This window comes from Pogonomyrmex barbatus, unplaced genomic scaffold (assembly GCF_055798465.1).
Source record: "Pogonomyrmex barbatus isolate J1 unplaced genomic scaffold, ASM5579846v1 scaffold4, whole genome shotgun sequence".
Classification (NCBI taxonomy): domain Eukaryota; kingdom Metazoa; phylum Arthropoda; class Insecta; order Hymenoptera; family Formicidae; genus Pogonomyrmex; species Pogonomyrmex barbatus.
This window is the reverse complement of record NW_028297138.1, coordinates 12,135,313-12,162,964: the sequence shown is the minus strand read 5'-3', so window position 1 is coordinate 12,162,964 and position 27,652 is coordinate 12,135,313. Positions and strand designations below refer to the sequence as shown.

Genomic DNA, 27,652 nt, shown 5'->3' with positions numbered 1-27,652 from the left:
AATGTAAATATTCTATATGTGATATATACATATATTTATACAGGATGATTTTTAATTATATGTCTATCTGAAAGAAATGGATTTCAAATGCAAAATAAAAAAGAGAACGTTATACGAATATAGATTTAGATTTTATTTATAATATGATAAAAAAAATTAAAGAAAACATTGATTATATTATTAACAACATTTGAAAGTGTATATATATATATATATATATATATATATATAATTTTATTATCTACGATATAGTTTTATGTAAAACTAGAATCCAAATCTTTCAAAAAATTTATCGCATGTAGATTTTTGTCACATGATTAAGTGGATCTCATTTGGAAAGTGCACATCCACTCATATCGGCCGGTGTTTAGAAATTTTCCAATAGACTACCTATCAGAAGAGTCAATATTTAATTGACCAATGGGTAATGTAGACAATCGAGTGCCTTTCCTGACATCTAGAGTGCGTAAGCATCAGCCTGCGTATAGGGCGAATGACTTTAAAAACGCATAAAGGAGAGGGATGAGTGGGAAGGAGAAGGGGAGTAGAGAGACAGAGAGAGAGAGTGAATGAGAGAACGAGAGAGGGAGTGAGAAGAACGGAAACAACGTGAGGAGCGGGAGGAGTCAACGATCGGGTAACTTTGTGGTAGCGTCGTGTCGGTTTTATCGTACGGACGATGGCGGCGATCTCGCAGGTCGTGCACGAACCTATCGCGAAAGAAATTAACGACGCGCGCGATTGATCGATGCCGTGGCTGAGATGCGCATCGTGGCTGTGCCGCCGTCGCGCGACAGCCAAGACGTTAATCAAGTCGTCGATTGACCGAGCGAATAGGCGTGCGTGCGTGCGTGCGTGCGTGCGTGCGTGCGTGCGTGCGTGCGTATTCCGGCGGACGGGACGGGACGGGGCGCACCTTCCCTCAAGCGAGCGCGAAGGGCGGATAAGAGGAGAAAGGGAGAAGAAGACAGAGGAGGGAGCAAAAGCGAATTGAATTCCTGCGCTCGCGGCGGTAACGCATCGTACAGTACCGGAACTGCAGCCTGATAGACTGTCTGTTTTTCTTCATACAAGAACGAGAGTGCGCGACGGTGAATCGCGGATGTTCGAGAGAGACGGACCGAAGGCGCGGAGTGGCAAGGAGAGAACAGACGAGAGAGAAACTGAGAATAAGAGGGATACGAGCGGATGGATTAGATGAAGAGAAGACTACGTTTCGATAGAGCCAGTATAAACGCAGGGACAACGCGGAATCCGGACGTACAACCGATCGCGCCACCATGGACGAATGCATGCTGAATGATTTGTTAGAGTGCTCGGTATGCTTGGAGCGACTTGACACATCCAGCAAGGTGCTGCCGTGCCAGCACACGTTTTGTAAGAAATGCCTGGAGGAGATTGTGAGCACCCATCGCGAATTGCGTTGTCCGGAATGCCGCGTCCTCGTGGACGTCAAGGTGGACGATCTACCGCCGAATGTATTGCTGATGCGTATCCTCGAGGGGATGCGCAACGCTGCGCCAAAGAACCAGGTCAAGTCCGCGCTGCCATCATCGAGATCCTCCTCGGGCGGCACCGCTGTACCTCAACGGCTATTCGGTGGTCACCAGGTTGCTCCAATGCCTATTGTCACGGGCAATCTCGCGCCTACCATCGCCTCCGAACCAGCTGTGCGACATTCCAATGCTGCTGCTAAACAGGTGCACCTGCACAATCAGGCATACGGACGGGCGATTTATGACTATGTCTCCAAGGTGCCAGGGTGTGTATTGATATTTGTAGCATTTTCCTGTTTTGCGGTATTCTTAGTCTACTAAAATAATTTATTTATTTATTATTTATTCTTGCAGCGATTTGAGTTTTAAAAAAGGTGACATAGTCATTCTTCGAAAGAAGATTGACAACAATTGGTATTTTGGGGAATGTGGCAATAATCATGGTGTCTTTCCTCTATCTTATGTTCAGGCAAGAATCTTAAATAATGAATGTTTTATTGTATCATGTATCATAAAATTGAATTAATTATAATTAGTTTTATTGTAACTTCCAGGTGATGACGCCTTTGACACCGCATGTACCTCAATGTAAAGCGCTATATGATTTTAGAATGACAAATGATGACGAGGATGGTTGTCTAACATTTAACAAAGTAATTTCATATGTTATCTTTCTCTAATCTTATTGTCACTCTATATATATATAAAATATAGATAATATAGATAATAAATAAATAAATAAGTAAATAATATATATATATTTACTTATTTATTTATTATCTATATTATCTATATTTTATATCTATATTTCTATATATATAAAATGTATAAATATATGTTTCATCTTCAGGGGGAAGTTATAAGCGTTATCAGAAGAGTAGATGAGAATTGGGCAGAAGGTAAACTTTTGGACAGAATTGGTATCTTTCCACTAGCTTTTGTCGAGCTGAATAGTGTTGCTAGAGCCTTGATGAAATTGTCAACTAAGTAAGATATTTGATTAATTTAATTATCATATTTTTTTAAAATTATATATTACATAGTCTTTTAATTAGTGTACAGCCAGGGCCATCAAGAGTAGCTCCGCCAACTCCGACGAACGAAGAAACTACACCATTGATACCAACCGATCATTCTCGTAATGTGCAAACTGCAAGTCAGTCTCGACCGCAATTGGTACAGGTATGTTATTTTTAATCGGAATATTTAGATATCGGACTAATGTAAAATTTTAACATGAAATACATGAGTTGCTGTATTATAGGTATCTGATTCTGTCTCAAATGTATCATCTGGTGGTAGCTCCACGACTACGACTCCGAACACACCTAACAGTTCGACCACGTCCAGCAGCTCCAGTACCGCTCCGAGCAGCCCTAGTAGTCCCGCGATGTCGCCGCCCGCAGTCAGCAACAGACATAATGTTAAACGTCATAGTTTCACTGCCGTCAATACAGGTCATCATGCACATCCCCATCATAGACATAGTGCTGAAATACTTAGTCCTCCAATAGACAGTGCCCCTAATAACGCCAATAATAGCGGAGGCAATGAATCATTTTCTTCCTTACAAGTAAGGAAATCATATTTTTCAAATTTCTGTGTGTAATGAGTAACAATGTGTATCAAATCATTATGTCGATCAATGTATAATTCTCTGTCATTTTTTTTTTTATATATTTTTTTCAATATCTTTTTTCTTTTTTTTTCTCTTGTAAGACATTGAGTTTGAACGAATCTCTTTTTATTCTAGACCAGTGGTAGTTGCACAGATCACAATTTTCGTCACAGACGAAGCGGCAGTAGTGATCTCGTTCTTGCCCAACCATCGCAAAATATGCCCGCTGGTCAGACTACTAATACATCTAATGCAACGCATTTACCGGCGGCATATATAGCGTTGTATCCGTACAAACCTCAGAAAGCGGATGAGCTCGAATTGCGAAAAGGTGGGATTTATATGGTGACAGAACGCTGTCAAGACGGATGGTTCAAAGGCACGTCCAATCGTACCCAGAAGTGTGGAGTTTTTCCCGGAAATTATGTTGCACCTGCTAAGTACGTATTCATTTTTCATGCTTCGCGAATTAGTCTGATCATTCGCGTTATAATCCAATGGCTATTTGTAGCAGATGTCAACGTGGATTGTGCCGTGGATCTCCAAACTCACCGAGTCAACATCAAGGCTCATCGCTATCGAATACTGTATCAAACGCCGACTCTCGCTTAACGGTGACATATACAAAGAACAAAGGTCCCGCGCCGCAGCCATATAATCTTCGTGCACTGCCGCCACCTGAATTACCGCCGCGTGCCATCAGTCCATCTACGACGACTGTGTCTTCGTCCTGGCACGGCGCTGCTCAGCCGAGTCAGGGACTGAGTCAAGAAACTAGTCCGCCCCGACACAACGATCAGAGTACGACCGTCAACCCTCTTGGGCGCAGTCATAGTGCGGTGATGACAACAAATATTCGTACGTATTTCAAGTATAGTGCGTTGAATTATACTTTCCATTAATATTATATTATATGATGTTCTTTTTTAGCTTCCCCCGGTAAACAAATCACCGTGTCATCATCGTTACAACCCGCGACAGGTATCAACAGCTCTAACAATGGCTGCAGCAACGTTACTATCTCCGCTCCTTCCTCTTCCGCAAGCGATATGAATAGAAGCCCAAATAATACTTTGCGCGTAGCGGGTAGTATCGCACCGTCGAATGCAGCTGCAATAGCATCTAGAATCACAGAAAAGGTATCATTTTTGCAAGCAGTTTTAAATGTACTTCTTTTTTATTTCAATTTAATAATATTTCTATATCTAATTGTAATTGTAATTGTAAATTGCAGCCGAAGGAAAAGAAAGATAAGTGCGTCTCCTTAATGCGGCGCTTGACCAATATTAAAAAGTCTAAATCTCCTCCACCCGCAACATACTCAATGGATAATCCTGTATTCGACGACGGTAATTCCGTCAATCCGATGCACGTTCGGTGAGTACACAATTAAAATTCAAATTATCGCGAATCTACGAAATGTATGTGTATGTACAATTTGTATTATAATCAAAAACTCGGAAACAATTAATCTACAATTTGCATGTTTTAATGATCGTTTTTATTTGAAGTATGTGCACATATGAGTGTTCGTTAAAATGTTAATTAAATGTTAAATAAAGTGCTTTTTTTGTTAAGACCGTTGCATGAACGTCGCATTGCTAGTAATTATGCACACGAGTAAAATAGATAGGTGGCAAAACAGCCATCCTGAATAATGTAAACCCTTACTATCATGCTTTGTGCAGCATGACACAAACTGCACGCCTTGAGATGTTTCTCTAATATTGTGTTGAAACGGGGTGGGTGGGTGGGGCGAATACGACAATCGCAGATCGGAGTCTTGCCCAAGTCAGTTGCTACAGGTGGTACCCACACAGGAATTAAATGCTTCAAACAGCCCACACCGCATATGTCCAGGCTCTGTGGGGCAAGGGCACATTACATCCTCACAGAGATTGAAATACAAAGAGAGACCCTCCTTACCACTGTCAGTAACTCAGAGGTTAGTCGTTTGTAATTCTAAATATGAACCAATTTAAATATTTTGTGAACTTTTATGTGTAAATTTTGCCAGTTATAGGACAATCATAATTAACTATAAAATATTTAAAAAAAAGTTTTTTTGTGATTTTTTTAAAGTTGCAATATTTGTTTGTATTTTACAAAAATTAATAATGAAAAAAGAAAAAATAATTATTATTTGTTTACTTTGACAAAAATTAATATATAGGATGGCAAATTATTCGATAATGATAAAATATTCTATACAAATTTGGTACTTTCTTATTTTAAACATTCAGATTTTAATTTTTCGGCAAATTTTTTTCGTGTATAAATCGGTACCATACCATATCCTTGAGAATTATATATCTTATTATGTTCATTTTTTTATATTAATATTGGTTGTGAAATTAATTCGCGATGTAAAACTGTATTTCATTTCCAGGTAAGTTTAAAAATATTTATATCACTTTAAAATTTATTTTATATTATATGTTGATAATACATAAATGTTTGTTATATATCACAGAATTATAGCACGCTTTTTCGCACGAGATAAATTTTGTTTTATACAAACATGTATAATAAAATATAATTTAGAGAGGTATTAACTACAGATACATTGTTTTGAAAATCCAATGCAATGACTATAATAACCACGATAAATTCATTAAATGTTTGTCATATAGCTTTATTAATAATTTTCTAAAATATCATAATTTAAATCAAGAATTGAATATTAAAATAATTTTACTAGCATTTTTATACCGATATTTAAAGTATTTAGATACCGATACAGTTGCTAGTGAAATGATTTCAGTATTCGATCTGAATTTAAATTTATTTCATTTTTTATGCTTGTGTAACGCTGATTCGTCTAGCATATGTTTGCATTTTACATATTTTGTACTTATATAAATTATTTTGGTTTTTGTATTAAAACAATAATCTTAAACATTGAACATATTGTTAAACATTGACATATTTTAGATCCGGTGAATCCAGTGCAATGGTATGCTCAACTGTTGGAAATCATCATCGCAAGAGTAATTCTCTAGATGCTGGGATGGGAAAGCAAATGAAACAGCAATCGTCGCGTGATCGGTAAGAATCATTTTGTTTCTCAAATTCCCGAGTTTTTCGGTCACAATCCATAATATTCTTTTGCCACTTTATGATAATTATATTCAATTTTAGCCCAGGATACAGATTCCGTTGTATTGTACCGTATCCGCCTAACAGCGAGTTCGAGCTGGAACTTCGTGTAGGGGACATAATATATGTACAGAAGAAACGTGATGATGGATGGTACAAGGGTATGCAGCAGCGTACTGGCCGTACGGGATTATTTCCAGCAAGTTTTGTGGAAGCTTTCTGAGACCCGACGCAAAGTCGTCTAGTGTTAGAAACTTGTATATAACTTGGCCTTTCGCGTATTTACATATGCATTCGGATTCCCGATAGTAGTACGTATCCGCGCGTACTTGTCGTTGGTTTTCTCGCATTCTCCGGAATATCGACTTCAAATCGATTAACGTGTTCACGTGTGTCACGCGTATACGTGTATCGTATCTTGAAATGTGCGATGTACATGTGCGTGTACAGTAATTGTATAAACTTAATGGGCCATTAATGTTGCAATAGACATGCACTATCGATGATGCGACCGACAATGCGTCGGGTTAACGAATGCATTCGCGCGATGGGTACAATAGGAAATTTTAGCACGAAATAGCTATACATATTTTATATGTAGATAATGTATAAGAAACGACAAAAGATATACGTCGCTGAAACAGAATATTCAGAACTTATACTGCCATTGGTTATGTAGACATGCGTAACTGTAACGAAATAACGAATTCATTTTGCGACATTACTGCCATTTGCGATTGTAAAGGAAAAAAGAAAAATCAGTTTTCTGTTTTAAGGCTCCTGTTTTAAGATATTCTATAACTTTTAATGATAGTATCAGAGTTATGGAACAGACTCATTGCCGGCTTATGTGATCAATCATCCATCATCTGGATTGATGATGACGATATCGCTGCAAGTGAGTTAATAGGAACCTTAAGCTACTGATTTTGAACTTGCTATCTTTTTCTGACACGCACACGACATATAAAAGAGATTAATATTGGTTGTGTAACAATATGCTTATGCGTATGAAACCATTCATGACAAGTAATTAAAATTAGAATATTGAAATGAATGAAAAAAAAGAAATTATGTGAAAAAAGAGGCTCTTTTTAAAAAGTTCTAAATGTCTTGGGAGGAACACATACGTAGATTAAGAGAGAAATGAAATGGTAAGTGTGTATATGCGATGATATATTTAAATCTCACCAACAATGTTGAATGTGCTTGAGATTGTCTGAATAAGATCGTATTTGCGGTACAATCAATAGTCTAGCGAATGAAAATTGAAATGTTCTATCATTTTCAACATTATCGACGAGATTTAAATGCATTGTCTTACAGACATTTGCTATTCTGATCTTGAGATTTAAGATTTTATTATCATTCAGGTCAGTTTTTATATAATTTTTTTCTGTTTTAAATACATTGTGAATGATCGCTGACTTATTATGCTTATATATATTGAAAGAAGTGTTATATGAGCACAACCAGTAATTTTATTATTGACATTATTTAAGACCGGACTATGTTTTGAAATTATTGGTCAAGATTAAGTAAATATCTTTTCTTTGATCTATTCGTTATATACTCTTATCGTACAAAGGAAGATGTTCTATTTTAACAAACAATTTGTTATAGGCAATTTTAGCAAAGCTATAATATTTATTAGAAAATGGCCTTGATACGCGCAGTGTTGATGTATTATTACAAACTTTGTATACACTATTTTATAACTCGATTTATAACTTGTTTTCTAATTTATAAAATCACGCAAGCATCCATGGCAAGATGTGAAGTTAATTGTTTTTAAACATCTAATTCGTGATAAATACGAAAATATTCAATAAATTAAAGTGCTTCCATTATCTGATTAATTATCAGTATTTAGATGTAAATTTTGTTACGTTCTCTATTATACTTTTTATTATTATTATATTATTATACAATTTCGTGCGCAATCGGTTTTTATAAATCATTATACGTACGCTATTAAAATATATTTTATTGAATATCTTTTTGTGTACTAATTATATTATCGTTTTCTAGAGTTTATGATTAAGAGAGAAATATATCTCTAATTTCGATTATTCAATTTGATTAGATACATCAATTGTACATACATTACGCGTGTATAAATATATAGAAAGGTGTATTCTGTATGTGTGTGGTGTGTGTATGTGTGTTGTGTGTTTATAATGCTCAATTCATTAACATTTACGCATGTATCTATCTACATTTACACATGCTAATTGAATTTAGGCATATATACCGCACAAATTCAGATGTAAACAAGAAATATACACGATAATTCGATTGCATATGTATACGCATATATATATGCATGCATATATCCTGACATATATTTATATTAATTATGGACATTTAATGGCACACTTATATATAATTTTATGGTGACTGAATATTATAAGAATTTGCAGAACGTCCTGCCATCTAATCTGAAAATCCGATATACAAAGAATAATATAACATTATATATATATATATATATATATATATATAGAGTGCAATGCTGTGTGTGTGGGGGGGAGGGATGTGAATGTACACACACACACACACACACACACACACACACATACACACACATACACAGCATTGTACACATATTATAAAGGCGAAAGTAACAGCTTCAGGAATCGTTCACTTATAGAGCGAAAGAAGAAAGTATTCTATAATTAGAATTTTTATTGATGTGTTGAATCGATATTCAAATACGATAAATGTGCGTTACGATATCAGTTCTACATTATATTCCTAATTGATTAATATGCAAAACATAAATATAATTTAATCGTGACATCTGCAAAATCCTATGATATGAAATGTTCCGCTGTCTTCGTTGAAATGCAAAGCAAACAAATATGAGAAAACGGCAAATTATGTTAGGATCATGCAACAATTGTAAAGAAATAGCGAGAAATGTCTCTGTTCTTTGAGGCCGAAGAAAGAGTATTGCTTGTAAACGACGAGAATAATTCTCTGTGGCCATCGAATTATAGAAAATAAAAATCTAAAATTATCATAATTAATAAGAATGATGGAATTTATCGATACCAATGAAATTTATATTACATGATACGAGGAAAGTGTGACTTACAGATTCTGAACATTTATATACGCGTCCGAAGAGATGTAATTTTATAACTATTTGAATGGGGAAGGTGGCTGGATATATTTTTTTATGTCAGTCACTTCGGCGCAAGGAAAAGTAACGACCGATCAAAGATCGAGTTTAATCGAATCTAGAATTATGGTAATTAAGAAAAAGAAAATATCTCTTACACTTATGCGAGGGGCCACACTGCGCATGTAATAATAAATTTGGCAGTTTATTATAGCGATATTTAGACATCGGAAGAATGATAGAAAATAAAATACAAAATATATTGTGTGTGTGTGTGTGTGTGTGTGTGTGTGTGTGTGTGTGTGTGTGTGTTGTATTTTATTTCCTATGTGATGTATGTGTGTATGCGCGCGTGTGTATTTATATGAAAAAAAAACTTATCTATTCACGCGAATTATTGGAATCAATATTATATATACATATATATGTATTCGAATGCATATCTTATTTAAATTATTAATATGCCATACGCACAGTATATTTAATATTTTGCATTTTGCATTTCTTGTGTATCTATTTGATGAAGGATAAGAATTTTCATGAATTTTCGATGACGATTTTTATTTTTTTTATATCTGTTTTGATACAATTTCTGTGACTTCTTGTCGACGATTAACTTATACGATTGAATTTCTTATGTTAAACTAGAACAAACTGCATAAAAACTATTTATATATAAACATACATAGGTATGTTTTATATAATGTACACTTAAATAATTTATTATTTATAATTATAAAAAATACTGCTTATAAAAAATACTGCTGAGTTGCGGGTAATATATCAGATATTGGCTGTAATGAGAAAAGGACTAATTATCATCATTGCTACTTTACATCGTGTGCAATACAAAATCTTCCGCGTAATTATGTCGTTGCGTTTAACATCGCAAGTAAACGAAACATATTTATGGCAATAGTCTTAAATCAATGAGTGTGTGTGCGATGCAATCAACTGTCTCTGTGGATTGTAAATAAGTTACTAGCTAAATCTGGCTCTCCCGCGACGCGTATGATAAAAAAAAAGATCACGTCGTTAAAGCTGTACTCTTGTATACATAGGGACAATGGCTTTTCTGCGTTTCGCAGAGGTCGGAATCTGTTTAGGTTGCAGAGCAGATATATGTAGCGTAGAAATATGAGACAAAGATCCGAGTCAAGAGCCTTCGTTTAGACCAAATGTGTTTCTAGCACTTCTTTCGTAAGGGGAAACTTAGAATAATCATTATATACCGATTACTACATTTACATATACGTTACTTACGCTATTCGGTATTTTGTCACTAATGTAACGATGTTCCAACAAGTCTATGTCGATGTCGTATCCAAGCGTAATTTACACATAGGTATCGTTTAATATTTAAATAGCGTACGAAACCTGTAATAAAATCCTTCACGTGGCTACTACAAACACTTGTATATGTGTCCCAAGTCATTTCTATTCGTTGACCTTTGTTTTGATCTATTAGGATTATTTGAATTATATTTGATAATAGATTATAAATATTACTTAATACTTAATTTAATACTTAATAGATTATAAATATTTAAAATACTTGAACACAAAAGATAAGAAATCGATCAAATTCTTGCGGTTAAAAAGCTTGCAATTCCTTAATTGTAAAAGGTCGATCAACGTGCCGAATCCTTTAAACTGCTACAGACAGTATATAGAAAGTTGAAGCCTTAGAGCCTTTATTGTATTATAGCAATTTCGATAGACATGCACTGAGTCTGTTACGATATAAAAACTTGTGCATAAGAACATTTAAAAACATGATATAAGTATTTTGATTGATAAATATTCAATATATATTGAATTAAAAATATCGATTTATCGATTAGACATTTTATTGATCAAGATGATTATATATTATAGTTTTATCATTAAAGGACTACATATATATAGTAACTTTTATCAACAGATTTTTTTACAACAGATTAGAATAATGCAAACGATCAGTGGATTATTGAGATTGCGTTCCAATATTCACTGCCAGTACTGAAAATATATAGTTCATGTCACGTATTATAGATTTTCAGTGCCAGCAGTGAATATTGGAAAGCAGCCTAATTATTGCCGTTATCATCACATTTCTCATTCAGTTTATTTCCAACTTTTAAAGATAGAGTATTTTTTCTTAATAGGATTTTTTTACGTTTATATATAACATTTGCAATCTACTTAATAAAGATTTATTTTGTGAATTTTATATATATTTACATATATTACATATTACATATATATTCTGTTTCTTTTAACTATGCGTCGATTATTATTTGATTTTGACATATAGCATTAATCGAGATTGAAGTTACAAATTCATATTAAATTGATTATTAATTTAATATATTATTGATATTTATAAGTATTTATAGATCTTAAAGGAAACTATTGCGAAAGTTGCGAAAAATATAAATTTATTTGTATTTTTCGCAACTTTCATTATCATTATCATTTTACTGTGATTTCATTAATGTTGTATCGATTGTGATTTTTTTTTTATGAAAGTGACGTGAACTTGATATTTATTTGATATTTATTTACTATACATTAATGCCATGTACCGGCTGCTTTAATGTAACAGCTGGTCATCTTGATGTAGAAGCGCTTCTTTGCACACGAGCGTATCAATTGAGTCCTGTCGGGAGTTTATTAAAGTTATTAACACAGTCCTTTACGCATTGATGCACGGTTAAGTGGCACACAAGATGCTTTTATCTGGGATATGTGTGCAATGTATTTCATCATGTGCCATTAAATGAATTATTAAAACAAATATAATGTAATATTTTATATACAAAAAGATCACTAAGCTTCCAGTCATGTCTATTTTTATCAATGTCTATATAATAATTTTAATTGTTATTTAATTTACTTTTTTTTGACCTTTAAAATTATAAAAAAATTAAAAGTAAATAAAACTGAGATTAAAGTTAATCTGCATTGAAAATGGACATCAATGAATTTTCAGGCTGATCGTTTGTCACTAAATGATTTGTATTTATTGCGATGTGTAATGATTTGAAAATTACTTCCAAAATATTTTATCTTCAGAATAATAAAGATCAAAATGTTCATTTCATCGATTCATGACACATTTCACATTGCAGATTAACGATCAAAATTTCTGAATTTCGAGATATGGCTTAGAAATGCGCGTAGCAAGAAAGCAAATAATATATAGCAAAAAATGATAAACAATTTTTAAATTCCTGCTACCTTTCAGTTGAACTATACATGAAGAAGGTAAGCTTTTACATTTTACATAATCGTACATTAATAGCCAGTCCTCTTGTGAAGAATAAAAACAGTGTGTTTAACAGATGGACATATCTCTTTGTGTGTACAACATCAATGGCATCTGAAGTCACAGTGTCATTAATGGACTCAGGACCTTGAGGATTCATTTATAGAAACGTTGCAAGTGGAAGCTGACATCACGGTCTGAAGAGGCGCCATGCGCGAGACACGCAGCGATAAGGCGCAAGTGCAAAATGTACGCACGCGATCGCCGCGTTCACGTGCGTTAAGTAACTCGGGCATGCGACAAAAGTTGCTCGGTTGCCTGGCTGACTGGTCAGTCGGCTCGTCGAGTCTGGTGGATCGCGAAACGTCGACCGTAGTCGCTGTAAGTAAAATTGCAGGTAAAAAACGAATAATAACTCCAACCGTTATTACACACGTTCAGCAAAATGTACCTATTTTATTTGCGCGAGTGTGGGGGGAGGGGGGGGGGGAGAGGGGGAAGAAAAATTCGTCATATCCGTTGAATTAATGCGAATATCAATCGGGGTGTATCATAGTCGCGAGACGTGACGAATAAATTTCAACAATTGCTTTCCTTTCCTTCGCGACCATTGACCCCGACGCAACACGTAACGATCAAGACAGTCGGTTCGCGCTCGTCGCGAGAAGCTCTCCGTTGCTTTCTTCGTTTTGCCCTGTCATTCGTTCAGCTTTGCGGAAGAGTATGCACGGGAACAAGTTCTCTCAGGCATATGGCGGTTTTTTTATGCAAATTTTTTCGTACATTAATTTGTATCAATGATTTTATTATAGGAAAATGTGTGTATTACATACGTGATATCTTTATGTAATAAAATGAGTTGAAATTTTCCATTGAATTACAGAAGACTTATAGAGCGAGAGATTAAATAATATTGCATTAATATAAATATAAATCTTTATTTAATCTTTATATCATTTTTTATGAAAAACGAATTGATGATCTAGGCGTTTCTCGATCAGATAGAATCTTTGGTATCTAATAATCTTTTTATTTGGAATTTATATAAATTTAAACTAAAAAGATTATTATATATAAATTAATAAAACAATTTTCCTGCCTGATAACTACTTGTTTATGAATGTAATTATAAAGTATATTGAATTAAAATATAAATATTTTTGTCTATTAATTTTTCATGTTAAGTTTTTAAACATCCGTAACATTTCAAGAGTTCGAAGATATCATGTAATATTATATATTGATGGGAGTACGAAAAGTATGGACATGATTATATTTACTGTAATATTTTACATATTTATGACATAATTAAAATAAATTTATTTAAATTTTCAAAAGTTATATTTAAACATTAGTTACTAATTATCAGTTATATATATCTGAGTCCACCAACAAACCACCAAATATAACTGGGATATAACATAGATAGTAAAAGTAATATATGTATATTTATGTATATATTATGTAGCAGTCATACTCGTTTGTTTAAATTTATGCAAGATATTTATAGATAATTATAGATAATTATAGATACGAGTAGATTATAGAAATTCTTTTTTAAATAATACTGATACCGATGATTAATATCGATGATTACTCAGTTTTTTGTTTCATTTTTGTAGGTGTAGACTGCGTAAGTAATAACAATTTTTAACCCTTTTGGATATGATTTCTTAGATATTATAGATATTCTTAGATATAAAAACATGTGTTCTTATACATATTAATTATTATTTATAACAGATGTTGTGACTGACGTGACTGACGTGAATATTTTATGAATATTGTATGAATATTTGCTTTTTCTATTGAAATATTTTATCTCTGCAATACTAATTCTGCTTGTATTCTTCTTTTTTTTCTTAAGAAATAGGAATTTTAAGATTTCCCTTTGAAAAATTTCTTTTTGAAAAACAAGCTTAATATCAGATTTCCCTTTGAAAAATTTCTTTGAAAAATAAGCTTAATATCAGATCAAATTTACATACAATCCACAAAGGAACACAGTGATTTTCGCCGAGGGGAAGAAGGTAGGATAATAAGAAAATCAATTTTTTCTCATTTTTCAAAGTTATCATTCTTCATTTATAATATTTTTTGTTAACTTACTATTCATAATTACGAATAAAAGAAAATAATGTCTATTTCTATCAATGCTGATTAATTTTAATCTTGATTCACTTATTCTTCATCTCTTTTTAGTTCTAAGAATTAGAAAAAAAAAAATAGAGAATAAGTTAAAATAAGTTGTTTTCTTTCGATCTTTTTTAAAGAGACAAGATTACGCATTGAATTGTAATAAATTCGTTTTCTTTATTTCATAATGAATGTACTTAGTCGTGCTCGCGAGCGCAAACGCGCGGAAATGCGCGCGCGCGTTCATGCATCCCCTTAAAAAAAAATAGGGGAATCCGGTCGCAGGGACGTGTACGTGTATATGCGACACATACATACATCATACATTGCGGTTTCGTGTCTCGGCGGACGTGTGCAGAAAGATTTCACGCGGCCTCATCTGTCGCGCCAAACGAGATTCATTCTATACGAACATCGAGGGCCATCGGGGCTTAATACCTTTGTATACCTTTGTATACCATTTTGACGGATAATTTCGCTTGAACTCTTGTGTTATTTTATCTAGAGGAACTTCGGACTTTAGACGAATTTTTAACGATAAATTGCACGTTGGTATATTTCCTATCATTATATATATGTCATTATATGCGTGTTTAATAGTGTGTCTAATTTTGTGATCCAGCAGTCGACGTCGTGTCATCCACAAGTCACGAATGGTAGCATCGATCGCAGCTCTGTTCCAATAACTGAGAAGCCTGCTGTTTATTTCCGAGACAAAAGATACAACTTGTCTGACAGAGTGGAATTTGATCCTTTCGAAACGGCACGAAAGAGAAAGAGAGAGAGAGAGAGAGAGGGGGAAAGTGCGAAGGTGGGAGATAAGATAATTATATGAGAAATAATCGACAAGCCAATCCTAACGTATCGTTCATTATGTGGAGTCGGTAGAATCACTGGAGTAATAAACACGCAGTGCTGTTCGTCTGTGTTCATCTAAGTTCGCCTACTGGGTGAAATCTTTAAGTGAGTGACACAAGAAGTGATTTTCTTATTTTCTCATATCTTATATTTAATATTTTTTGAATTATTGATTTATTAATTATTGAATTAATAATTTAATTTATTTAATTACTGATTTAATAATTTTTTAGAATATATAATTATAAAAAAATAAGCAAGAGAGACAGGAAGACTTTTTGTGTCACGATGATGGTCAAGGCTTTGTGCAATGTCTTCTCGGCAAGACAGATCAGCTTATATGCGAAATCGCAGTTGTTAAAACATAATCAATATTCAGTAAATATTCTTTTATCTTTTGTTGCAGTGTTATTTAAAAGCAATATATATCAGTTGTACACTTTTTTTCATATCTACTGTTTCTTTCAGAGTATAGAACGATTAACACGTATGTTGTCCTCGCATCATGTCTCAAAGAATATAGAATTTCTCTCGCAGGACAATCGTATCGTGTCGTCTAAAAATGTCACACAAATCAATGTGACAAACAACCGTCCTTTGTTAGTTATTCTTACTTGGCTCTTATCAAAGCGACAACATGTGATGAAGTTTGTTAACTTGTACATGGAACAGGGTTTCGACGTGGCAGTGGTATCTCTTACACCATGGCAACTTATGTGGCCTGTAAAAGGTTCTAGAGTAAGTACGTGTATAATCACGTTTTAAACTGGCTTTAGAAAATTTGTAACATGATTTACAATTTTATCCTGTAATATGAACAATATATTCTAAAAACTTAATTTTTCAAAATACATGGTATATAAAATTATAAATATGATTCTATTTAAATTTCTATTGGTAAATCACCTAAGATCTCAATCCATTACAAATGACATTTATTTTCAGTTAGTGGCGGAAGATTTGTTAACTTTCTTAAAGCAAAATGAAAGTTACCAACAAATTTTGTTACATGGATTTTCAGTAGGTGCTTACATGTGGGGTGAGGCTTTGGATTTGATACAAAGCAACAAGGATAAATATCCTAACATTGCAGACAGAATTGTCGGACAAGTATGGGATAGTATAGCTGATGTTAGTCAAATTGCGATAGGTTTTCCTCGCGCGGTATTCCCGAAAAATATGATGCTTCAGTCTATGCTACGGAAATATGTGGAGTAAGCAACAAAAAGGAGACCAATAATTCTGTAATAAAAATGATTCTCCTTAATTAATATTAAATAACTTTCAGATATCATATGAAGACATTTCATCAACAAGCGACGCAATATTATATTCGATCCAGTCAGGTATTTCATACTGCCAGTATAATACGTGTACCAGCGTTACTATTTGTGAGCAAAACTGATCCTGTTGGAGCTGTAACCAGTAACTTAATTTTGCGCGATACCTGGGAATCTTTAGGAGTAAAGGTAAGATATATGCTGATTTGTAAGACAATCACATAATAAACATATCTAACTATTTTTTCAGACATATGTAAAGATATTCGAGGAATCGCCGCATGTTGCCCATTTCTATACGTATCCTAAAGAATACATTACCGAGCTCTACGCCTTCTTACAAAAGTTAAACTTAATACAAAACGAAGAAAAAATCAGAGCACGCCTTTGAATATTTCAAAAGCGCGCTATTCTCTATATGTAGCCGTATAGTATTTTTTATACAGTCTTCAGCATTACTTTTGTGCATTCATGATATTTATCACTTGCCACGTACACGTATGATATACACACACATATATATATATATATATATATATATATATATATATATATATACATAGTAGATGATTTTTATATATTCAACTTTCAAAAGATTTTTTGCATACAAAATTATATGGGCAATCAACAAAATTGGCGAAACAAAAATACATTTTTCAAAAAATATATCAGGATTATATTTTTATATATTTTATCTTTAAAGGAACATGTAGTAGAACGTGTGTTATTTAAATATAAATAATGGATGAAAGATACATATATTTTAAAATTTTTTTTTAAGTTACTAGAGATAAAAAAATAGAATGAGAGGATAACAGTAACATCATTTATCATATTACAAATTATACGACAAGCATAATTATATTATATGTTGTATGTTTTATTATAAATGTTCTAATAATTTTATTTTTTTAGGCGATTATTTTCTCTTTTATTAATTCTTTTTCTTTCTCTCTTTACGCTTTTTCCTCTTCTCTCTGATGTCATTTATATTATCCAACTCTTGCGTTTCGTCACTTTCATATCCTTCTAAAATTAACTTTTTTCGTTTATTAATCATTTTCTTTTCATAAAAATCAGTCTCGTCCAATCTGATTTCCGCTTCTCGTTTCGCGACTGATATTTGTGTCAGAATTGTAACGATTTTCTTATCTAAAATATTAAGGTACAATCACATATATTTTTTAAATTATTCTTATCGAAAAAGAAATAAAAATTCAAAATAAGATATGCTTACCGTCTACTTTATATTCCGTTAACTTAGTGCCTACGGTGTCTTCGATCGCGTGCAATAATTTGATGTCGTGTGGAGTTATCAAGCTTATCGCCATACCATTTCTACCTGCACGAGCTGTCCTACCAACTCTATGAATGTATTCCTTTGGTACATTCGGTATTACATGATTAATGACCAGTTCTACTGTAGGAATATCTAAACCTCTTGCCGCAACATCAGTAGCGATTAGTATCTGTACATGATCCGACTTGAACCTGTTTAATGCTGCTAAACGTTCCTTCTGTTTTATCATCGCGTGAAGAGCCACGTTTGTAAATCCCACATCGTTCAACGTCATCGATAATAATTGACAGTGTCTAGATATAACAAGGTAATTACACATAATTAAGTTTAAATTCGTGACTACTTTTATAGCCTATTTTACATGGCGAAAACAACATATCAACATACTTGCAAGTGTCAGTGAATATCATAATAGAACCGTTTTTGTTCGTGGCACGAAATGTCCTAATTACTTCTACCAGGTATGAATCGAGTACATCCTTGGGACATAACACGTAACGCTGATCTAATTCTCTTACAGTTGCGATACCACCATCGTCCTTCTCCTCCCATAGAAAAACCTTGAAAATTGCAATTTATATCTCTATTGATTATATTAAAATATATAGTTGCATTGTCGAGATATACCTTATCAGAGGCTATTTGCTTTACTTTATCAAGAGCATCTGTCATTGTCGCGCTGAATAACAAAACTTGTTTCTGTTTAGGTAATGCACTAAATATTTTCTTAAGTTGTTCATCAAAATGACCACCGAGCAGTCTATCTGCCTCGTCCAATACCAAAAATTTGATTTTCTGTAAAGAAAAAGTATCGCAACTATCTAAATGATCTGCTAGTCGACCTGGTGTAGCGACAACTATATGCGGTCGTTTTGATAATTCCAATCCTTGAACCATCATATCCATACCACCAACAATTACACATTTCTTCAAGTTGATAGCTTTGCCAATAGCAGCAAACTGATCAGCAATCTAAAATAATGATTAATATCGATTATAAATACCCCAAAATTAATCAACTTTTTATTTAAATGAAAGTAAGAATGACTAAGAAAAGACTCTAATTGAATAATTGCTCCTTATTTTATTCAATTATGTTCTTTTTTATCTTTCAATTAAAATTTACACTCTTTGATTGTATTTACTGCAACTTAGAGACAAACTTATTCTATGTTATTTTAAAATATCTAAAATTATTATATCACTTATGGGATAATGTAATATATCCCATTGAATATAAGATGATTTATACTATAATACACAGCAACAAGGAAAAGAAAAATAAAATTTTTCACCTGGAAAGCTAGTTCTCTCGTGGGTGTTAAGACAAGAGCGAATATACCGTACGGATCTTCACACAACTTTTGCAAAATAGGCAGAGCGAATGCGAGAGTCTTGCCACTACCTGTCTTGGCACAACCTATGCAATCTTCGTCCATCAATATTCGAGGAATGCAATTCTGTTGGATTGGAGTTGGTTTTTTTAAACCTAAAATGAATAATAGCTGCGCGATATTATGAAGCCATCAACTTTGTGAAAATTCAGTACCATCATTCCGAAACCACTATCACCGTGCATCCTTTATAATATGCATAATTCGTGCATTATATTTTTAGAGAAAATATTTACCCATAGATTCGCATTGCGCGAGAAGCCAAGAGTTCAGTTTTAAGCTCGAGAAATCTTTAATTTCCTCTTTCATGTTGAATGTTGAATCTCAAATCTCTGATTACAATCGGTTACAACCTACGACTCACAATTTGTATCGCAATGTGATCCCAGCACGTGTCGAGGTAATCACCTTTGATTAACCACACTTTTTGTACACGAAGCAAATACAAATTGATTGAAATGAAACAGATATATATTTGCGCATCGGAAAGAGGAGAAACGAAAGTCTTGAGTGCAAAAAGTGCAAGCGTCAACAAAGTACTTTAGTACAAACATTTTAGTTCTGCTTCCTTTATATCGACAATCGATAATGATATTCACTGTGCTGATCGTACTCTTCCTTTATCGGTCGATCGCGCGTGACGGACATCTTGGCAAACACGTGGTATCACTCGAAGCCGTCCCACTTCTCTACTCCGTTTCGTTACAGTCAGTCACAGTGACTCGTCACTTCGTCAGTTTACAGAGTCCGCACCGCGTTCAGTCCACGCGTTCGCCATGGTGCTGTTGTGATGTCCACCGGTTTTCTTCCAAAACCTCCCTAACCAATTTCACATTCTGCTGCAGTGCCAGTGACTGTGAAACACATAACTCTATCTTCACGCACATTAATCCCATTCCATTTCTATCCTTCTACCTCCTCGCACTCGTGAGCAGCGCGACTCAAAGTAATTCAAGTTAAGGCGAATACGATTCCCCAGCTGCGGTGAAAGTGTTCATTTTTCCTCGACCTGATTAGAATATCTCTATCTCCCTCCTTTCCCTCCGTTGTTTCTCGATCTCAATGCCTCGTACCTGATTACATTCTCAAATTCGACGCTCAGCTATATCTGGTGGTTCAGAACACATCTCGTGACGATGAACGGCGAGGAGAAGCATGATATAATCCGAGTTGGATCTCGGAAAAGTGAGGTAGGCTTCCGCGCTTTCGCTTCTCCACGTGATACGCTTTTTCTCGCGAAAGTGGGAAAATCGCGCGATTGGGTAATTTCGACGATCCTTGAGATTCCGTCTGGCGATTCCGACTGGCGAATTTCCATTTCCGCTATGCTTGCGAGAGCGCACGAGCTTCGCCTTGTGTATCGCATAATAATATACAATTATTAAGTCAAAGATGATCCCTGCTCCTCCTTACCAATGACTTCAAGTACAAGTCATTTATCATGTTCCAAACACAAGCCTTATTAATTTTACGTAATCATTGTTACGCGTATCAGTACTTCTATCATTCTCTCGTAAAATTATTTAACATTTTAATTTTTTTTTGCTTTGTCATAATAATTCAACTTTTAATCTTAATACACATTCAAGAAATATGACGAATGTGCATAGTGCTTCTTTTCTAAATGCCATTTACTTATTTATTTTAAATATCACTTTACAGCAAATTATACGGTTTTACACATATATTTTATTATTATAATTATCGTATACATATAATTATCATTTTCATTGGATACTTGATTTTTATCTCGCGAAAAAACTTCCTTTTCTACTTTAATTAATATATTTTTGTAACTCTTTTTAGTTGGCCTTGATACAAACTAAACATGTTATACAATGTCTGAAAGAAGTTCATCCAAAAAAAGAATTTGAGATAGGTAAGCAAGTATTGATATAATGATATACATTATTCGTTATCTGTTATATTTTAATTTAATGATTTTATTTCTTGTCTATATATTTTTAATATTATATTTTGTAAATTATAATTTTTGTGTATTTACCACGTTTAATTCTCATTTCTCCTATATTAATTTTTTATTTAATTTGTTTTATTGAAGAAATCTAAAAAATACAATATTACAATTTTTTTCGGTATCATATATGATAATCTTTTACTTTCTCCCCTCTTATAATATTGCGTCATGCATTTGAAATATATTCATATGATAAGTACAGCTCTTTGTTGTGTACATTCCATACACTTGCAATTGTATAATAAGATATTTTTGAGTTATTGCATTTATCAGCAAAAGAATATGCTTATGTACATTGAATTGCAATTTTTATAAAATATGAAACATTTTTTAAAATAGTAATCAAATTGCAGTAACAATGAATACTAAGGGAGACAAAATTCTGGACAAATCTTTACCGAAGATTGGTGAGAAGTCTCTATTTACTGAAGAACTAGAATTAGCTTTAGAAAATGGTAACGTTGATTTCGTCGTGCACTCGTTAAAAGATTTGCCAACTACACTACCTGCAGGAATGGCTCTCGGCGCGATATTAAAGTAAGTTTGTTTTTTCATTTAGTCGAAAAGTTCTTTATTTCGAAGAAATTAACTATTTTATTTCAATTGAAATATAATAAAAATGTACTTGAATAATTACATTCGGATATTTTACCTTGTGGCTCGTCAACAAGAGCTGACTTGATTATTTTGCATATGTTTGCATATGTTTTATTGCTTCAGAGGTTTCATTTGAAATTTAAATGCATTTGCGCGTGCTATCATTTAAAAAAAAAAAAAAAAAAACACATGTCAGGATATCGTGTTGTAACATAAGTTATGTAATATCAATTACAGAAAAATTATATAACTTGAACATATCAGAATTTTAATTAATTTCAACAATTATTAACAAATTATATTATTAAAATAATTTATTAAATATTATTTAATTATTACATGTTAATTATACAATAATATCAGGACGTCCTTGTATAATTTTTTCCAATATTTTTATCTTATAAATATGTACAAAATTATTGGAATAAAAAATTGGATATTCATATTCATTAATATCGATAAATAATATATTTGTATAGACGTGAGGACCCACGTGATGCGGTGGTCATGTCAAAGAAATTCAAAGATGAGACATTATCCTCGTTGCCCAAGGGTAGTGTCATAGGTACTAGTTCTTTACGTAGGTCCGCGCAATTATCTCGGAACATGCCTCATTTAAAGATAGAAAACATTCGCGGGAATTTGAATACTAGATTGAAAAAATTAGATGATGAAAATAGTTCCTACGCCGCGATAATATTAGCTGCTGCTGGTTTAAAAAGAATGAGCTGGGAAGACAGAATAACCCAGGTACGATTCTTTACTTCATATTCCGTTTTGATTATAAACGAATTATATAATATATGAATTCTTTAGATTTTGGAACCCGAGGAAGCTCTCTATGCTGTCGGCCAAGGTGCATTAGGAGTCGAATGTCGAGAGTCAGATTGGAAAATACGTTCTCTCTTGGAACCATTGCTCGATGTAGAAACCACATTGCGATGCGTATCTGAGCGTTCATTTTTGAAAACTCTTGGTGGCGGATGTTCCGCACCAGTTGCAGTGTCTTCCTCTTTAGAAAAGAACGAGTTGACGATTACCGGTGCTGTATGGTCTCTAGATGGTCAAACTTTAATTACAGATACATCTAAAAGCAAATTGTATTTACCCGATGACGATTATGAACCTCCCAAGTGAGTTAAATATTTTTTACAAATGTAATAGTAAGATTAGTATAATTTTATACATATCAATACTACTTTATCAATAGGAAATAACATTTTTTTTTTTTTTATAGAAAATGTCCATATCAGGAACCCCGTCTTTACTGTAGTGTTATTGCCAATAAAATAAGCAGTATAAGTCTTTATGGTGCAGAATTACTTGGTGAAGATTTGGCTAAGAAACTTATAAAGAAAAATGCTCTTGATGTAATGTCACGAGCTAGAAATGAAATCTTAGATACCAAATAATTGAATCAAATGATTTGGTATTTATATTATACCATTATATAGAATTATATTAGTTTCTAAATTGTGCAAACACACACACACACACACACACACACACACACACACACACACATATATATATATATATATATATTAGAAAATACAGTTAAAGTAAAATTACAACTGTCAACAAATTCCTCGATTTTTCAATATCTGATGACTGAATATTATTATACATTTCTATTTTACATTCTCAAGATGGAAAACTCAATTGGAGATCATTGTGTTCTTTTTTTATACTTTTGTTTTTTTGAATTCTGCTTGATATTTCATATTTAATACTTTATCTCTTTTGTTTCATGAAATAGAAAAAGTACAAAATAATTGTATTTATGATAGTAACAAATATATATTAAAAATAATATATATAAGTTATAAAAGTTGTTCCACTATATTTCCATCTTGATGCTCATGAGTGACATAAGAATTATTATGTTCAATTTATTATGTAAATAATCTATAATTTAATGTAACAAAGCAAATATTAGAGGTGTTAAGGCTCGGTTCTCTTGCGATGCGACGTAAGTTATGTGATATCAGATGCAAGAGATAACATGTAAAAAGTTTCTTGCATCGTTAAAAGTGAGATATCTGTCTAATAGATCACATAAAATAATTCTTGAAATAATGGTCATTGCTCAGTTATTAGAAAACTAAATCTAGTGATCTAATGATTTCAGATAGCTGAGCAGTGTACATTATTTAAAGAATTATTTTATGTGATTATTCTACGTGATCTATTGGACAAATATTTTATTTTCTGGTATTTTTTACAAATTTTAAGAATATGGAAATATCATGTTTTTAAGGGAAAAATACAAAATAAAGCTATAAGACACAAAAAATTTTTTGCATTTTTTGCTTTTGACGTCCTAATTCAATATAATTGCAGTGAGAAAACCAAGCCTAAAATATAGAAATTTTATTGAAAATTATCTATCGTAAAGCACTGCCATATATAGGATCAGAAACATAATCAGTGTGATAATTTTGTTTACATGATAGATTACAATTACATTTTGTACATGCAAAACATGTTGTAACTCAGGAATATGTGTATGAATGTATACACACATGTATATTTTTGTTAAATTTATTGTCTTATTTTAAGAGAATAGATGAATTTTTGATTATTTTACAGTTTCAAGTGCTGTATTATATAACACTATATATACAATCAAGCAAGATTATTACATAATTATATTGTTTCATAACTGGGTTTGTCCTCTGCTATTTATATGTGTTAATCATATTGTCAATCATAAAGATATTTTGTATAAAACATATTGTATCTATAGACGAGATTTCATAACATACAGATGTAATTATATATGAGTGTATGTTGAAGCTGCAATAGGAACGAATTTTGTACATAATACTGTTAATAAAGAAAGAAGTTTTATATTTTATCTTAATCATCTCATTTTAAATAACAATTTAACATAAATACTTCTTAAAATTACATAAGTAAACATTTTCTATTTATTTTATTTTCTTAGTTTGCATATATTTAATAAAATTTCAAATATATCATGTATGTATAATAGAAATTATTCGTCTTTCTATTTCCTTGTAGAATAATATGCATCTTTTATAAGAATATAATTTTTCATACCAGAAGTATGTGTATATCCGAATCGTTTATTTTATATATATTAGTTAGATATATTATCTTTTCACGGAAATAACAACGCACATTGATATTTAAAATAATTTATGTTTATAGCAACATTAGCTTTTGTCTACAAAATACGTATATATTTCTGTGCATATTTATAGCAATATCATGCTTTACAATAATCCTCCAACTATTCTTTTGTAAATGCCATTTCCAGAATAATATAATAAGATATCGGAAAGAAGATCAATCTCTTATATTTTTGTAATGTGTAACATACTAGATATCAACAGTCTAGATAATTATAATAATTGTACGAAGTTACAATTGGATCCATAGATTGCAATGTTGTATACTTTTCCACATTTACTACACCAAGGTAAGGCAACATATATGCTCATCAGTATTGCAAATGTGATAGTAACAGTGTATGCTAGTAAACACAGTTAATCAAAGCATACAATAAATATTACTAATTTATTTTATTAGCCCTAATTCTTGAATATATGCTCAAAATATATTACTTGTAATTAGATTAAAGCAGTGATTACATAATCTGCTTTAAATTTATTTCATTTCGATGAAATTTTAATATGTAATTTGTTTAACTTTTATAACACACATACACCAGAACAATCGTTTTATATATATATACACACACACATATATATATATATATATATATATATAATACACTTGAAATAATAACAAAATTTTTCTTTGGCAATATATCTTTAGGAAATATTGTTGGTAAAGATAGACTATTTGAACACGTGAACTATTAAAGATGAGTTACATATTTTTTCTTAGAACCAATTAAAATCAATTGTAAACAAGAGTATGATACAAAACGCAGACACAACAATTATCTTTGAATAGGTTTTAAATCTATTAAAATTATAAAATTATAATTAATAATAATATGCAAGATTTGATATCAAGTGTACAGTTTCCATAGAAATATTTAGAATCTTGCAAAAACTAGTGATATTTATATTTGATGAACATATAATGATGCAATTAGCATTGTAAAGAAATTAAATATCAATTTAATACCAACGAAATTTTATAAGCTTTACAACTATCAGAAATTGTCAAAAACGTTGTTGAATTAAAATTTCTTTTATTCAAACAAACGGATATAAAACTTTATCCGCTTATAACAAAATAAAATACTAAATATTCGTAAAAATTTCTTACAGTCGATAATACATATTTGCCAAGGAAAATGGAAGTTCATTAGAGGACAAGTTGTACGATTAAGGATTTTCTATATGTAAACTATGCTTGCACACATGTTGTGCAAAAATGAGCAGACTCTTCGCTAATTTCAGATTTTATTTAAGAATTACGAATGACTTTATTTTTCTCTCTACTCAACATCCTCCTCTGTCATTTGTGCTTGTGATACTATCTTCTGTAAAAAAATGAATAGAATAAAAATGGAACAATGCCTCATTTCAACAGGTGATATTTTCTATTTTATATACATCTGTACCTGGCCAACTGCGGGTAATCGCTGTACTAGAATCTGGAAAATTGGAGGTGGTAGAGTCTTTTGAAGGACTGTCAACAACTGAGCTGGCTGTCCGCACACTGCGACTGCATTAGCCAAGTGCTCGATTCCACCTTCTATCTCGCCACAAGCAAGCATTTCCTCCCCAAGTTGTACCTAAATTATAAATAATTTTATATCAATGACTAAATATCAGTCATTAACAATGCTAAAAAATTAAATCTATCTATATTATCAGTAAATCTTACTTCTTGCAAGAAGAATTTTTGCACCAATTCATGATCCCTCAAATCTGGTATTTTCATGGAAGCTTTCTGTGCTTGCTTCTTAGCTTTTCTACCTACAAAATAGAAAGTTTCTTTGAAAAAAGCTATATAAATAAATATATTATCTATAAAAAAAAGGAGTATCACCTTCTCTTGAAAATTATAAAATGTTAAATATATTTATAACTATAATCTCAACACAACAATTAATATAAGCGGAAAGATGTTTAGCATATAAATAGCATCTCGTACAAATGTGCACACGTGGAAAACGGACTATGATGAGTATGATGATTAGCACGCGCACGTCATCACGAGAAATTGTTTTAATGAGAGACATCAATGAATCAAGAACCACGCGACAAAGTCAAGATTTAATCGTGCAAGGAAGTGTACCAAATAAGGAGAAAAATTTCAACGAGCTTACGTTCACGAAGTTTCTTTTTGAAATCAGGATCACTGCGGCGTTTTTGATCGAAGTAGAAGCAGTAGCCGACGAAAATCCCGGCGATACCAACCGCAATCCCAACCGCGGTTTTGGAAATCATTGTCATTCTAATATACAAATCCTTGATATATACTACAATGAAAAAGTTCACAAACTCGTTGCAACCTCGGCCATCATGGAAAAGGTTGTTCAGCCATCGTGCGCACTGAACGTGCCCGCG

At 32.5% G+C, this 27,652-nt stretch overlaps 5 protein-coding genes and 2 long non-coding RNA genes across 11 annotated transcripts; 4 read left to right on the top strand and 3 right to left on the bottom strand.

Moving 5' to 3' along the window:
• The first annotated feature begins 559 nt into the window (after positions 1–559).
• POSH (SH3 domain containing ring finger posh) lies at positions 560–10,750 on the top strand. 3 transcript variants are annotated; one of them, XM_011640857.3, is made up of 13 exons: positions 560–1,762; positions 1,851–1,965; positions 2,051–2,149; positions 2,347–2,483; positions 2,552–2,678; positions 2,761–3,069; positions 3,250–3,554; positions 3,626–3,972; positions 4,045–4,253; positions 4,349–4,491; positions 4,889–5,059; positions 6,049–6,162; positions 6,256–10,750. In XM_011640857.3, exons 1-13 carry the CDS (start codon positions 1,281–1,283, stop codon positions 6,434–6,436), a joined length of 2,739 nt encoding a protein of 912 aa, XP_011639159.2. In that variant the 5' UTR covers positions 560–1,280; the 3' UTR covers positions 6,437–10,750. The 3 variants fall into 3 exon arrangements, with proteins under 3 accessions (XP_011639159.2, XP_011639160.2, XP_011639161.2); XM_011640858.3 differs by having other exon boundaries at positions 561–1,762; positions 3,629–3,972; XM_011640859.3 differs by lacking the exon at positions 4,889–5,059 and having other exon boundaries at positions 563–1,762.
• Positions 10,751–11,521: 771 nt separating this feature from the next.
• LOC105428506 (uncharacterized) lies at positions 11,522–12,759 on the bottom strand. Its single transcript, XR_016140255.1, has 2 exons — positions 12,619–12,759; positions 11,522–11,981 (listed from the first exon to the last, which is right to left on the bottom strand). It is a non-coding gene; the product is annotated as an uncharacterized LOC105428506 (long non-coding RNA).
• Positions 12,760–12,800: 41 nt separating this feature from the next.
• On the top strand, positions 12,801–15,503 carry LOC148935811 (uncharacterized). 2 transcript variants are annotated; one of them, XR_016140252.1, is made up of 4 exons: positions 12,801–12,987; positions 14,213–14,223; positions 14,590–14,620; positions 15,352–15,503. It is a non-coding gene; the product is annotated as an uncharacterized LOC148935811 (long non-coding RNA). The 2 variants fall into 2 exon arrangements; XR_016140251.1 differs by lacking the exon at positions 14,213–14,223 and having other exon boundaries at positions 14,564–14,620.
• Positions 15,504–15,549: 46 nt separating this feature from the next.
• Positions 15,550–17,770, top strand: l(2)k09913 (transmembrane protein 53-like lethal (2) k09913). The gene is made up of 6 exons (XM_011640866.3): positions 15,550–15,689; positions 15,818–15,962; positions 16,053–16,322; positions 16,530–16,798; positions 16,873–17,053; positions 17,115–17,770. Exons 2-6 carry the CDS (start codon positions 15,873–15,875, stop codon positions 17,253–17,255), a joined length of 951 nt encoding a protein of 316 aa, XP_011639168.2. The 5' UTR covers positions 15,550–15,689; positions 15,818–15,872; the 3' UTR covers positions 17,256–17,770.
• Positions 17,771–17,780: 10 nt separating this feature from the next.
• On the bottom strand, positions 17,781–20,111 carry Dbp45A (putative ATP-dependent RNA helicase Dbp45A). 2 transcript variants are annotated; one of them, XM_025218594.2, is made up of 6 exons: positions 19,795–20,111; positions 19,460–19,669; positions 18,792–19,136; positions 18,552–18,724; positions 18,102–18,457; positions 17,781–18,016 (listed from the first exon to the last, which is right to left on the bottom strand). In XM_025218594.2, exons 2-6 carry the CDS (start codon positions 19,601–19,603, stop codon positions 17,799–17,801), a joined length of 1,236 nt encoding a protein of 411 aa, XP_025074379.2. In that variant the 5' UTR covers positions 19,604–19,669; positions 19,795–20,111; the 3' UTR covers positions 17,781–17,798. The 2 variants fall into 2 exon arrangements, with proteins under 2 accessions (XP_025074379.2, XP_011639171.2); XM_011640869.3 differs by having other exon boundaries at positions 19,460–19,653.
• Positions 20,112–20,247: 136 nt separating this feature from the next.
• Positions 20,248–24,993, top strand: l(3)02640 (porphobilinogen deaminase-like protein l(3)02640). The gene is made up of 6 exons (XM_011640868.3): positions 20,248–20,748; positions 21,365–21,437; positions 21,890–22,073; positions 22,613–22,883; positions 22,950–23,266; positions 23,371–24,993. The coding sequence occupies exons 1-6, from the start codon at positions 20,695–20,697 to the stop codon at positions 23,543–23,545; spliced, it is 1,074 nt and encodes a 357-aa protein (XP_011639170.2). The 5' UTR covers positions 20,248–20,694; the 3' UTR covers positions 23,546–24,993.
• Positions 24,994–25,281: 288 nt separating this feature from the next.
• Positions 25,282–27,649, bottom strand: Tom20 (translocase of outer membrane 20). The gene is made up of 4 exons (XM_011640870.3): positions 27,412–27,649; positions 26,967–27,058; positions 26,701–26,874; positions 25,282–26,619 (listed from the first exon to the last, which is right to left on the bottom strand). The coding sequence occupies exons 1-4, from the start codon at positions 27,536–27,538 to the stop codon at positions 26,575–26,577; spliced, it is 438 nt and encodes a 145-aa protein (XP_011639172.1). The 5' UTR covers positions 27,539–27,649; the 3' UTR covers positions 25,282–26,574.
• Between the last annotated feature and the right edge of the window lie 3 nt (positions 27,650–27,652).